General features: G+C 36.8%; 1 protein-coding gene across 3 annotated transcripts; it reads right to left on the bottom strand.

Moving 5' to 3' along the window:
* Positions 1 to 6,203: 6,203 nt before the first annotated feature.
* LOC109206648 (serine/arginine-rich splicing factor RS2Z33-like) lies at positions 6,204 to 10,077 on the bottom strand. 3 transcript variants are annotated; one of them, XM_019369486.1, is made up of 7 exons: positions 9,969 to 10,077; positions 9,589 to 9,700; positions 8,503 to 8,542; positions 8,272 to 8,367; positions 7,581 to 7,777; positions 7,397 to 7,480; positions 6,204 to 7,062 (listed from the first exon to the last, which is right to left on the bottom strand). In XM_019369486.1, the coding sequence occupies exons 2-7, from the start codon at positions 9,693 to 9,695 to the stop codon at positions 6,612 to 6,614; spliced, it is 975 nt and encodes a 324-aa protein (XP_019225031.1). In that variant the 5' UTR covers positions 9,696 to 9,700; positions 9,969 to 10,077; the 3' UTR covers positions 6,204 to 6,611. The 3 variants fall into 3 exon arrangements, with proteins under 3 accessions (XP_019225031.1, XP_019225032.1, XP_019225033.1); XM_019369487.1 differs by having other exon boundaries at positions 9,589 to 9,715; positions 9,969 to 10,046; XM_019369488.1 differs by having other exon boundaries at positions 8,503 to 8,774; positions 9,969 to 10,037.
* Positions 10,078 to 15,092: the final 5,015 nt, after the last annotated feature.

The following is a 15,092-nucleotide window of genomic DNA, read 5'->3' as shown; positions in this document are numbered from 1 at the left end:
TTGTGACGCATAATGATGCAAGCCTCTATAATTGAATCTAATGACTAATCACCTTTTGCTTTTCCCCAGCTAAGATCGTATTCGTTATCAACGTCAAACGCTCTCGATTCCGTGACCTCCTGGTCACATGCTAGCAATCAGTGGCGGACGCACGTGGTGGCAAGAGCGTTCAACTGAAAGCGCTTCATAAAAAAATAATATTGTGTATATGTACAAAATTAAGATTAAAGCTGTGTAAATTTTGTATAAATATTTTATTTGAACCCACTTAACAACTATATTTTACGACTAAAGTTATGTATTTCTAAGATTGAACCTGCTTGCACAAAATCCTGGGTTCGCCACTGGCAGCAACTTTACCAGTTACGCTAAGGCTCCCCTTCAACTGGATCCAGCTTTGGGGCATTTTAATTTGAATCTAGTATTTTCGACACGGAGTATAAATTTATGTGTAAAAATTTAATAAAATTACAATTGTTATAAAACAATAAAAGGACAAGAGCAATATTGCAGAGAAAGAGAGAGAGGGAATTCTTATTGAATTTTGGGATGAATTACAATGGAATAGAATCCTCTATTTATAGGGAGATGATGACTTAGCCACCAAGTAATAAACCCTAGAATCTCTCTAAATATAGACATTCACCATAAATAGAACTCTATTTATAACACTCCCCTTGAATGTCTATTCAACAGATAATGTGCCTCGTTAAAACCTTAACTAAAAGAAAACCCAATGGGAAAAAAAATTTCTAGAAAAGGAAAAAGAGTACACATGTTTACAAATGCGCCTATTGGTTGCCTCGTTAAAAACTTTTCAAGGAAAACCCAGTGGGACAAAACCTTGTAAGGGAAAAAGAGTGCAACGCGCATTAACTCCCCCTGATGAGAGCATCAATTCACATCCTTGAGCCTTCGCATCCCGATCTTGTACACTAGCTTCTTGAAGGTTGACGTTGGTAGAGATTTTGTGAACAACTCAGCCATATTATCACTTGAACGAATCTGTTGCACATTAATATCACCATTCTTTTGAAGATCATGTGTGAAAAATAGCTTTGGTGAAATGTGCTTTGTTCTATCTCCTTTTATGAATCCTCCCTTCAATTGAGCTATGCATGCTGCATTATCTTCATACAAAATTGTGGGTAACTTGTCACATTTCACACCACATTTGTCTCGAATAAGATGTATTATAGACCTCAACCACACACATTCTCGACTTGCTTCATGAATAGCAATTATCTCAGCATGATTAGATGAAGTAGCCACAATTGATTGCTTAGTCGATCGCCAAGATATGGCAGTGCCTCCACAGGTAAACACATAACCTGTTTGAGATCGAGCCTTGTGTGGATCGGATAGATACCCAACATCGGCATAACCAACAAGATCAGGATTGCAATTATTTCCATAAAATAAGCTCATATCAGTAGTCCCTTTTAGATACCTCAATATGTGTTTGATTCCATTCCAATGTCTCCTTGTAGGAGCAGAACTATATCTTGCTAAGACATTAACTGAAAAAGTTATGTCAGGCCTTGTAGTATTAGCAAGATACATTAGTGCACCAATTGCACTAAGATATGGTACTTCAGGACCAAGTAGCTCTTCATTCTCTTCTTGAGGTCGGAATGGATCCTTATTCACATCAAGTGATCGAACAACCATCGGAGTACTTAATGGATGTGCTCCATCCATGTAAAACCATTTCAATACCTTTTCTATGTAGGTAGATTGATGAATAAATATTCCATTTGCCAAATGTTCAATTTGCAAACCAAGACATAATTTTGTCTTTTCGAGATCTTTCATCTCGAATTCCTTCTTTAAATAATCAATTGCCTTTTGGAGTTCTATAGGAGTTCCAATAAGGTTTATGTCATCAACATATACGGCAAGTACAACAAATTTCGATGTTATTTTCTTTATAAAAACACATGGGCAAATGGCATCATATAGCCTTCCTTTAATAAATATTCACTAAGACGATTATACCACATTCGTCCTGATTGCTTTAGACCATACAAAGATCTTTGCAATTTGATTGAAAACATTTCCCGGGACTTTGAATTATTTGCGTTAGGCATTTTGAATCCCTCGGGAATTTTCATGTATATCTCATTATCAAGTGAGCCATAAAGGTAGGCGGTAACCACATCCATTAAATGCATGTCAAGATTTTCATGGACATCAAAACTAATGAGATAACGGAACGTTATAGCATCCATAACGGGTGAATATGTCTCTTCATAATCTACACCAGGCCTTTGTGAAAATCCTTGTGCAACAAGGCGTGCCTTATATCTTTGTACCTCGTTTTTCTCATTTCTCTTGCGTACAAAGACCCATTTATAGCCAACAGGCTTAACACCATTAGGTGTTTGGACTACATGCCCAAAAACTTCACGTTTCGCAAGTAAATTCAACTCTGATTGGATTGGTTCTTGCCATTTTGGCCAATCACGTCTTTGTAAACATTCTCCAACAGACCGAGGTTCAAGATCCTCACTTTCTTGCATAATGCTAGATGCAACATTATATGCAAAGACATAATCCACCACTATATCCATTCGATTCAAATTTGTCTCAATATCGATTGGATTTATTGATAGTTCCTTATTTTCTTGAGCCTCGGGCTCAGTGGATTCCTCATGAATCTCAGAATTTATTAAATCGTGGATTGCTTCATGAGATTCTTTCGTAGTGTCATTTTGATCGTTTGTTTTCCTTTTTCTAGGATTTCAATCTTTGGAACCTAATGGTCTGCCACGTTTTAGGCGTGCTTTTGACTCATTAGCTATGACACTAGAAGATTGTCCAATAGGGACATCAATACGGATTGGAACATTCTCTGCAGGGATATGTGATTTTGTTATCATTTTCAAATCCGAAAAATGCGTCTGGCATTTGATTTGCTATTCTCTACAAATGGATAATCTTTTGCACCTCTTTTTCACAAATAGAGGAACGTGGATCAAGATGAGATAATGATGGATTTTTCCACAAAATTTTCCGTTTGGTTTCACCAACTTCTCCCCCTAATTTTGGGAAGAGTGTCTCATCGAATCGACAGTCTGCAAATCGTGCAGTAAACAAATCCCCCGTCAATGTTTCGAGGTAGCGAATAATGGAGGGCGATTCAAAACCAACATATATTCCTAACCTTCTTTGCGGACCCATTTTGGTGCGATATGGTGGTGCTACAGGCACATATACCGCGCATCCAAAAATTCTTAAATGGGATATATTAGGTTCATGACCCAAAACTAATTGCAACGGGGAATATTTATGATAATTTGTTGGTCTGAGACGAACTAGCATTGCTGCATGCAAAATGGCGTGACCCCAAACAGAAGTGGGTAACCTCGTTTTCATGAGTAACGGTCTTGGTATCAATTGCAGACGTTTAATTAAAGACTCTGCAAGGCCATTCTGAGTGTGAACATGAGCTACAGGATGTTCCACTTTTATCCTAATGGATAAGCAATAATCATTAAATGCTTGGGATGAAAACTCAGCAGCATTATCAAGTCTAATAGACTTAATTGGATTATCGGGGAATTGCGCCCGTAATCGAATTATTTGTGCCATTAATTTTGCAAAAGCAAGGTTGCGTGATGACAGTAGGCACACATGAGACCATCTAGAAGATGCATCTATTAAGACCATGAAATATCTAAACGACCCACTAGGTGGGTGAATAGGTCCACAAATATCCCCTTGTATACGTTCCAAAAACGCAGGGGACTCAATTCCAACCTTTGTTGGTGATAATAATTAACTTGCCTTGATAACAAGAAGTGCAAGAAAATTTATTATTTAAAAGAATCTTTAAATTCTTTAATGAATGCCCATTTGAGTTTTCTAGAATTCGTCGCATCATAATTGATCCAGGGTGTCCCAATCGATCATGCCAAAGTACAAAGGTATTGGAATCAGTAACCTTTTGGTTTACGGTAGAATGTGCCTCAATTGCACTAATTCTTGTCCAATACAGGCCACAAGATAAAGATGGGAACTTCTCAATAACCCTCTTTTGGCCAAAGACATTCTTGGTAATGATGAGATATTCAAGATTATTCTCATCTATTGTCTCAAAATGATATCCATTTTGGCGGATATCTTTAAAACTCAACAAGTTCCTCTTGGACTTGGAGGAGAACATTGCATTCTCTATGATAAGTATTGTTCCCTTAGGCAGAGTTATAGTAGCTCTTCCAGAGCCTTCAATTAATTTACTACTAGCAGAAATTGTAGTAACATCTGCCTTACACATACTTAAATGAGAGAAATATTTCTTCTCTTTGAATATTGTATGTGTCGTACATGAATTAATTAAACAAATATTTTTTTTCAATTGAACTTTGACCCAAATTTACTTTGTGAGGTATCCATATTTGCTTCCCATGATTTGACATACAAAAGAAATATACGAATAACCATATTTTTAGAGTGTATTTATAATACTAAAAAACACAAATCATATTGCGATTAAATATCTCTATGTACTGTAGCCTGTATCAAGTGCTCTACACTTATGGATATATAAGAAAATAACATCCACATACACAAAATAACATTTGAAGACGTAGTTATATCTAAATACTATGCCATAACAAACATTTTTAAAAACACGTGTTAGCTGCAATTCTTCTTGTTGTAATCACAATGTAATATTAAAATAATAACAAATACTACTATCTTATATCTCGTTTGGTTTCATGTATGAAAAAAAAAAAAACTAACTACCACAATAGTGTAAGATAATAACAAGATAGCAACAGTATATTATATCACATTTATATACTAATATGGTCAATTTAAAGGCATGCATTCGTGCAGATATGAACTCATAACTTTAAAAATATAACGGGTTCAATGCTAAGACGTTAAAGGTTGAACTAATAGAGTTTAATCTTGAATCTGTCTCTACCGGGTTCGAGCAGAGGAAACAACCACTAACGCTTGCATTAGGTTAGGCTGTGTACATCACACCTCTTGGGATACAACCCTTCCCCAGACTCTACGCGAACGCAGGATGCCTTGTATATGGAACTGCCTTTTTTTTCTTGGTGATGTTTGGACCATTTCCGCGTATCTCATTAGCTCCACTAATATTGATATAAGATAATTATGTCCATCAAAATTAAGCAGATGAAAAGAAGACGTGATGTCTTCAAAATTTGGCATTTGAACTCTAGTTAGTCAGAAATCAGAATTTTCACTCGTACTCGGCCATACATGAAACCTCTCTGAATTTGATTACTGGTCCCAAAAATTCTCTGCTACATAACCAAAGAACTAATGAATACGAAAAGACCAATTCTAAGGTTTGCCTTCTCTCGGTTCAGTACTAGTATTTCCGGCAGTGATTAGTTGGACCTATATCTGTAATGGCATAAGAAGGCCTAATGCACAAAGCATTTCGCACGAGGAAGGACCGCACCCCGAAGGTGTATGATATAGACAATCTACCCAAACAAGTACCAGTGGTTGCTTCCACTGTTCGAACCCGTAACCTGTAGGTCACACGGAGATAACTTTATCATTGTTCCAACACTTCCCCTTCGTATATGTAATGGCATACACTGCAAGAAATGGCTGAAGTTAACTTGTTTTAAACATACATGGATTCTGGCGATGCAGTTGGATTCTCATGGCAATCTTAACACACCAGCCTCTATATGGAGGTAAATCTTTGCCTGCTAAGCAAGAGAATAGCGGACAGGGGATCTCTAAATGACCCAAAGGGAGTTCCAACGTATCAATTCCATTGAAGAATTATATTATGCAAATAGGATAAAAAAAACTATTTTTAGTAAATTGATAGTTGTAAATCTCTTTAATATAAGTGAAGCTTTTAGAACAGCGGCAAGGGTAGCTAACACTTGCCCTACAACAAGCTTCTTCTGCAACTACAAAGAGCATTATTCAAGGCTTATGTTTCACAATTCTATGTTACCAATTGGACCGTCCATAACCAGAAATAATGGACAATAATACACCAACTTCATAATGCATAGAACTGCTCTCGGAGCTCGTCGATATTCTCACAATGTCTATACAGTAGCCAAAACAAAATTACTATTCCATGGAATGGTTAACATTTTGTTAACAGACGGTCATAAGCATGCTATCTGCCACTTCCAACAACAGATCATAAGAAACCAAGAGACGGACAACACAAATAGCAGAATGTATTCATGTGAGTCTCATCACATTTCCAATCGATTTGCCAGATGAATCTCAAATTTGCACCAATTACTGTATTTCAACTTTACAATTGGTGAATGCTCTGGTACAATATTCAGGAAGTGATATAACAACACTTGGCCAACAAGGAACATTACAGTCATAGTTAAACCACTTCCAAATAGTGTCCCACACTTCTAACCAAATTCAAGCTGAAGAACATAACAAGCCAGCTTAAAGCGGTCTCGAAGAAAGAGCACACCATGTGCAAGACAGTTTCAAATTCAGGTCATTCCAAATAATTCAATTACATGTTTCCAAATAGAAGGAGAAAACCTTAAAAAGTAAAGGGCGAGGACAATAATTACTTGTGATTAAAACCCACTTGCCAAGCTGACTGTATCATATGCACCTTTTTAAGGTGACTCGCTGCCCCTTGGAGAACCATGATTTTCATCATCACCCATTGGGCTCCCATTCTCCACTGGGCTTCCATTGTCCCTATGGATGGGACTATTGCTGCGACTGCGGCCATTTTCTTCAATAGGACTCAAATGTCTGCGTTTGTCTATTCCAGCATCATCCGTAGGGCTCCTGCTATACTCAGAACCATTGGCTGCCCTATCACCCCTAGGGGACGGCGTACCTCTCTCTTGTGGACTTCTTTCATCAGGTGAAGGGCTGTATTTCCTTCCTTTTGATGGAGGTGGTGATGATCTACGAGGGCGAGGACTTCTTGATTTTCTCTCTTCATGCTCAATGCTACGGTCCCTCTTCACAGGAGACCTGGAGTCCCTCTTCACAGGAGACCTGGAGTCCCTCTTCACAGGAGACCTGGAGTCCCTCCTCACAGGAGACCTGGATCGGCTGCGATGAAATCAAACACAACAACTGTTAATACTTTATTTATTTATTTAGATAAGGTGATGGTAAAAAATATCTTTTAATATCATAAAAGCCAGATGAGATAACCAGAATGCGTTAGTATTGATGGCACAACAGTAACACTTGGTTTATCAATGCAAGCTTTCATATATTATCCACATGATACATCATGAAATGACAAATGCATTACTTGTCCGATGGTATTATTTCAACTATGAGTGACAATGCCAATTCAGTATCTCAAAAATTAAGGCCAAAGCCATCAACGAAGAGAAACGGGGCACATTCCAAAAGGAGGAAGAGCAAATCGAGAGACCTGTAGCTACGACCTCTGCTGTAACTGCGGCTGCGACTTCTGCCACGACAAGGAGACGGTGAGCGGGAATAACTTCGTCCACGTCTGTTTATTAAAAAACAAATAAAATACTTAACCGTTAAAGCAAACTAGAACATCAAAGAATACACAGCGTGAAAGCAGAAGATGGCAACTAGGAAAATACTTCAATTTCTTGGGGCTATTCTGACAGTTTCTTTCTATATGACCTCGCTCCCCACAGCGGTAACACTTGTTCTTCCAGTCCCCAGCCTTACAATCTCGAGCCCAATGGCCATCAAGTCCACAATTAAAGCAACGACCTGTACCTGGAGGAGGACCTCTGCCACCAAACTCTCGAGATCCACCTGGACCACGAGGTACCTGCAATGCAAATAAATTTTAATAAAAAAGGACATCTTGTTTTAAACAATCTGAAAACAATAGATAGATCACGGCAGAAAAATAATGAAATCACATGAACAAGGCATATCTTGAAAAATACCAAGAAAACCAGATCCTTGAGAGCAACTTAATTACTGAAAGGGATAGCGATAAACCAAGATCCTCCTCCCCTCACCCCCGGGCGACATGCCAAAGGTAAATAAAAGCTATATCGAGAATTGAAACATTGTCTCCAAATCTTCCAAAAGCATGTTCCCAAAAATAATTATGTTCAAAACAGCTCCATGACATTTTCCTACTCATTGGCCATACAGTCTGACAGTGTTTTCATGTATCTTTTTTATTAATATTCAAAATGCAAATGTCATGTGAATGTAAATTTCTAGTGTTGTACAAATAACAACATAAAGATACTACAACTAAAGCATATAACATTTAGGAACATATAACAAATGCAGTCTGTGTAAACTCACCCCTTTTGCGAATTCCACAGTAATACGGCTTCCATCAACGTCCCGCCCATTTAGGCCATATCTTGCATCATCAGCATCTCGAGGATCACTAAATTCCTAGAATTAGCAGTATATGAAAAGCAGACAGAAGCTTATATCTCAAATATATGAGACAAGGATTAGGTAATCCCGCTGCAACCTTAAGAAATATCATTAACAGAAAAGGGAAGGAAAAAAATAAGAAAGGCGTACCACAAAAGCATAGTCGCGCTTCATATCCACATCACGTACTCTGCGTAAATGGGTTCCACAAAGAGTAAGGCCATCAAGTCATAAGAACCGAAGGGTTGATTACTTCGCCCCTCAAAGATGAACTAAACACCACTTTGGGATTGTGCCATTTCCATCAAAAAAACAGGCAATAACATTATAGAAAGAATCGCCACACTCCGCAAGAATGGGAACCAATTCCACCAAGGCAACCTCCCACCACAAACCTCCAGGATGGGCAAAAACATAGAAACCTTCATAAACATCATTCGAGTTAAAAAAACTACGACACGGGCATGTTGGTCTCACACATTTTGTACAAATTCAAAAAACAAAGAACAGCCATTTTAAGGACTTGGGTGCCCCCCTCTCCTAGTGTTATCAAAGGCGAAAAACGCAAGAAACTCTAAGGTCCGTTGGGGCTTTAAGCAAAGCGCAAATAAAGCGTGGGCTTTAACGAAGAAAGGCACAATTGGAGAAAAAATAAAAACATATGTGTAGTCCAAGACTAATACTTATAAGCATGAATAACAAATATGTGGACAAAGACACAGAAAAAAAAATACGATTAAGTGAAATATCAATTGTTTAGTGTCGCGTCATTGGCCAGGAAAAGTATGTCTCTGAGCCTTGATGATGACATTGAGGCACCTGTTAAGCGAGGCGAAGCGCTCAACATGTTTTGTGCCTAGCTTCAAGGCTTAAGTGCGCGCCTTTGACAGCACTGCCTCCCCCAAACCCAACAAAAAGACCACATTACTTCCTAGAACGGAGATCTCTGAACTACTAATAAAGCAACATCATATCTTAAAAGTGATCACAATAATTAATCAATATGCACATCACTCAACTAATCAACTATATCTCAATTCCGAACAAGCTAGGGTCAGCTATAGAATCCTTAATATCCATTCTACTCTATTCAGGCCCATTTCATTCCACTACTAAATAAATCACTAAAAATTTGGTCTTGGTCCTATTGGAACCTTCATTTACAACTACTCAAAATCAATTAACGATCACATGTGTTCAATCATTAAGCTAAACTTACGAATGGTAAAAATTTACCTCCCGTATCTGCTGAAGACGTCCTCCAAGTCTCGAGATCGCGTTCTGGAAGACAAATGTCCAACATAGAGGCGTGTACCACCATACCTATCATCATACCGCGGCATCTTCTCTGCAACAAAACAATCTAATAAGCTCCATTACTTTTTCCTTACCAGTATAATTAGCTCCATTACTTTCAAATGAATTAACACAAATGGCAGCTCAATTAAAACATCAAACGAAGCTAAAAACAAGAAAACCACCTCTTCAACAAATTTGTCGATTAAAAAAGCAATTCCTAAATGAATTACGCACACGCATTTGGTGTGTCCATTTGTAAGTAAATGTTTTATATGAACGTGTGTGAAAAAATAGATTGAAAAGCGCAATTTGCTTACCTGAAGGTCTAAGAAGGCACAAAATTTAGCAAGAACCCTAGATCCGATTCGCTCAAAGAGGAGAGGAAGCGGGCACATTCTCTCTCTGAGATTTATAGTTCACTGTCTGGGCCTCAACAGCTAATGGGTTTCGTAGAGCGGGCTTCTCCCTTCAAGCCCATTGAGGTTATATATATATATATATGGGATTTTTACCTAGCTATACTATGGTAGAAACCTATTTACTACTTTTATTTAGGTTTTTATTAATAACTATATATACCTATATTTACTTGTTTTACCCAAAACCTTAAAAAAATAGGAAATAAAATATACCTTAAATAGTAGATATCAGTTACATAAAATATCCCACATTTAAGATACTCAAAATCAAAACTTACCCAAAATCCCTTCATTTCCTCAACAAACCCACCCCAAAGTGGAGTGACCCTGCTCATCAATAGTAACGAATATTGCTAACAAATACTTCTAGAGAGAGTTATTCAAGGAGGCTGGAGCGAGGGGCATCATTTTCTTTAGAGGAATTGGCCCAAGACCCACCCCAAACTTCTACCATTGGCAACTATATACAGAAGATGAAGAAGATGAAGACCTATATTGTGATTGAAACTTGAAGAAGATGAAGATCATAATTGTGTCACAATTTTTCAGAAATGTACGTTAAATTACATGTTTTGTATTGTGTTTTATATGCTTATATGAGATAATTTGTTTATTCTCGTAAGTTTTTTGTATACTGATTGTATGAGGCCTCTGAAAAAATTAATTTCACCAATTTTTTTTTTTATTGTCAGTATAGTATGTTTTTTGTATGTTTGATGTTACTACATATGAATTTAGTTTCTTAAATTTCATATGTTTATAAAATTTTAGAAAATAATACTATCGATTAAAAAAAACTTTTTTGTTTGTTAATTCAGAGACAAAAGTTCTTTGTCAAGGAGGGTACGAAATTTGGTGTGACTCATTGGCAATCATTTACAGAAGATGAAGAAGATGAAGACCTATATTGTGATTGAAACTTGAAGAAGATGAAGATTATAATTGTGTCACAATTTTTCAGAAATGTATCGTAATTCTATTATAATTGTATATGTATCATTGTTGCACGAATTGTATTACAAATGTATGACTATTGTATATTCATTGCATATTGTTACGAGCAATTGTGCGTTCATGGCGAATTTCACAGTTTGTATCACAAGTATGATAATTGTATATTAGTTTATTAGTATTGTATCATGTATTATTTTGGGTATTAATATACCAGATACAAGTTAGATACAAACGTGATACAAGTATGATACATTTATGTTTTAAGCATTTATGTAGCTGATACAATCCAAATACAAATATTATACAGTTATCCTACAATTATCATAAAATTTCAGAATATTTTTTAATAATATAAAGTTAATGGTGAGAGGAGAGAAGATGGAGATTTTGGGCGTAGATTAAGGGATTTTAATTGGAAAGAAAAGGAGAGAGAAGAGGAGAGGGGAAAAAAAGGAAAGAATATAATTTAATCCCTTAATTGAAGGCACTAATAATGGAGTGTAGTCTTTTAAAAGCAATATATATAATTTGTAAGAATTCATTAGATACATTAACTAGGTCCGTTATATTACTCTAGCCAATAATACTATTAGAATATATATAGAGAGAGACACTTATATATATATATAGAGACTTTTAAAATTATATAAATATTATACGTATAATTGACACGTTTTTTAAGTGTCATTTCTGAAAATATCTCTAGAACTTGATGTTGAGTTAATGGTTCTAGTAATTGTAAATATTGAGATAATTTATATCTAATTATAGTGTTTTTAGAATGTGTATTTGTATTTTAATACATAATTTTTTGTAGAATGTCAAAACCAAAGTTATATAGCTTGAGTTTTGTTCCCTTTTGTTGATATGAAGCCTTCACTATTTTAATATAGTTACCTTCTTCGTCCTATACCTAAAACTAAACAGAGCTGAAAGTCACGAAGATTTCATTTACAAAAAAAAAAAAATCTAAATCTAAAAACAGTATAAAGTGGTCGAAACTTACCTAAATTAAATTGAAAATACTTGAAATTTAGTACTCATAAAATTTAAATGGAGTTGAAAATAAGGACTTCTAAACTAAAAGGAATTGAAAAATCAAAGTTCTAAAAAGTAGAAAAATAATTAAATGACTATTTTATCCAGTATGAACTGTATTTTTAAAGGGTAAAAAAAGCGAATGACATTTCGCTAAAGGCTTTCGTGATAAATAGATAGATAGATAGATTGATATATTTCGGCTAGTGTCAATTTAACTGGTTGGAAGGGCAGCTATTTAGGTTGCTTCTTTTTTTTTTTTTCTTTTTTTTAAGAAATTTTCGGGAGGCAAATATATTTGCACACTGCCACTTAAGGCGTAACAACTTATTAATTTTTTTTGCATCCATAGCTAGCTAAGTTTTTCCAGCATTAAAATCACCATTGTACAAATTTGAATAACAGCTTGTTTGGATGGTTGTTACCTATCGTATCGTATCGTATTGTTACTTTAAATACGATGTTGTTTTGATTGTTACTTAAATTTTATTGTATCGTATCGTTAAATCCGTCGTTACGTAACGATGAAATGTGCCACTTTATGTAACGACCGATTTGGTGTGGTCGCGTCGTTTCCTTGTGTTTTTCTCTAAATCTCACCCTTCATTATTATTAAATAATTTTATTTTATCATTTACCCTACCTTTTATATACCGTATCATATTTTTTCTTTATAATATTGCAAGTTTATTCATCATATCACATGTGCGTGATACCATGAAACGACGCCAAAACGACACAATCCATCCAAACATTGTATTCATCAAACGATACAGTACAATACAATACAATACAATACAATACGATACGATACATTATGAAACGATACGTAACAACCATCCAAACAAGATGTAAGTTAATCTTGAATTTTAAAATATAAAAAAATGAGTTTAAATTAAGTGGTCATTATTGGAAAAACTTGTGTTCTTCTAGCAGCAGCTTTTACATAGAAGATTTCATGAAATAAATTTAAACACCATTTAAAATTACCATTATTGCAAGTTTAAAGAAGTAACTCTTAAATTCAAAAATATGAAAACTAAGTTTAAATGAAGTGGGTATTGTAGAAAAGGTTTGAAAATACACAAAGAAAATAAGATTGACTATTTAAACTACTCTCAGTTTTAACATATTATGTTTTTGATATTTCGCACTAGGGGAAGAAGAATATTTAAGAGATATGCAGTGGGGATGCGAACACTGTGTGGTCAGCGACAACAGACTATATAAAGGAGGTTGCGAGAGAGGTGTTAGGGGTTTCGACGGGTGTCTCTGGCGGGCACAAAGGAAATTGGTGGTGGAATGAAGTGGTCCAAGGTAAAGTGGAAGCGAAGAAGGCAGTGTACCTGAAGTTAGTGGGGAGCATAGGTGTTGGCCCAGTAACAGGTGAAGTTTTGAAGAATGACAAATGAACTCAGTCATGGACCTGGTCCATCATGTGAAGCATAGTGATGATCAACCTACACATGTGAGATGCACGTGAAGGAGATAAGTCTCATTGATCAAGCAGCAATATCTCCTGATCTGATCGAAAAGGTTGCATATCGGATAAGGAGAAAAAGTCTCCTTATGTGAAGAGAACACAATCCGGATAAAATATAGTGTTGGAGTTTGTGTTGTTCAAGGACTCAACTTCGATGGAAGATCAGCAATTGAGTTTCAATAAAACTCTAATTACTAACTCATTAAATAACAGTGATTGTTCTCTTTTACAGGTATTGCACATACGCAGAAGTTAAACTAAATTGAGAGCAAAAGAGCAAGGCAATTTTGCAAGCAATTTATGTGAGATTTAAGTGTGCATTCCTGAAGCTGTTTCATGTGTCCATGCTTCGGAAGTATCACGGCGATCTATCTCACGTGTTGGACTTCAGCACTGTCTAGTTAGACAAGGACATGACCTGTGAGGAGGAGCCGGTGGCCATTCTAGACCGGCAGGTTCGTCAGTTGAGATCGAAGAATTTTCCTTCAGTTCGTGTGCACTGGAGAGGTCAGCCTGTTGAGGCAGCGACCTGTGAGTCTGAGTCTGATATGCGGAGTCGTTACCCTCATCTTTTCACCGACTCAGGCACTTTTCTATGTCAGTTCGAGGACGAACGGTTGTTTTAGAGGTGGAGAATGTGATGACCCTAAAGGTCATCTCTTATTTTAGAAGTCAAAATTATGTTCCGAGGCCTTGAAAACCTCCTTCTGTCTCACCTGGATTTGCGTGCACAGTCCGGGCGCGTTTCCGAAAAGCTTTTATGTGAAATTTTAGAAAAAATAATGAAATTGGCCTTTAAAATTGATTAAAGTTGACTTTGGTCAACATTCTTGGTAAACGGACCCGGACCCGTGATCTGACGGTCCCGTAGGGTCCGTAGTAAAATATGGGACTTGGGCGTATGCCTGGAATCGAGTTCCGAGGTCCCAAGCCCGAGAAAAGAATTTTTAAAGAAAATTGTTTGATGGAAAATATAAAGGTTTTTTGTAATGAAATGATGCATGTTCTTGATGGTATCGGGTCCGTATATTGATTCTGGAGCCCGGTACAAGTTTAAAATAATAAATAAGTCGAATCTGAGAAATTTGGTAAGAATCGGAATTGGTTTGGTATAAATCGGACCTATGATAAGTCGGGATTTTAACATGTTTTATGCCCCTACTTGCCTACGCTTGGGTTATAAATTGCTACAAAATAGTCCCAAAATGCTCACAAGTTATGCTTGATTGCAGGTTTGATCGACAAAGCGACAAATGTCAAAGATCGGCTCAAGAAGGAGTGAAACCTGCTCAAGTGTCAAAGACTAAGTAAATTGAGGAAAAGAGAACCTAGTGCGGACCACGCAAAAGTGAATGCGGCCGCACTAGGAGGTTCAGAGAGTTGGCATTTTCAAGCTGGGGGCAACGCGCGCGCGGTGCGACTCACGCGGTCCGCGGTCAGGCTCCGCAGCCGCGCTACTCTTTTGTGCGGTCCGCAGAGCAGAGATTCAGAGAGCTCACATTTTGCCAATTCCAAGCAATGCGGCCCGCGCTAGTTTTAGTGCGGCC

The sequence above is a fragment of the Nicotiana attenuata genome, unplaced genomic scaffold (genome assembly GCF_001879085.1).
Source record: "Nicotiana attenuata strain UT unplaced genomic scaffold, NIATTr2, whole genome shotgun sequence".
Taxonomy (NCBI): Eukaryota; Viridiplantae; Streptophyta; class Magnoliopsida; order Solanales; family Solanaceae; genus Nicotiana; species Nicotiana attenuata.
Note: the sequence above shows the minus strand (reverse complement) of the source record. Positions and strands in the feature narration are given on the sequence as shown.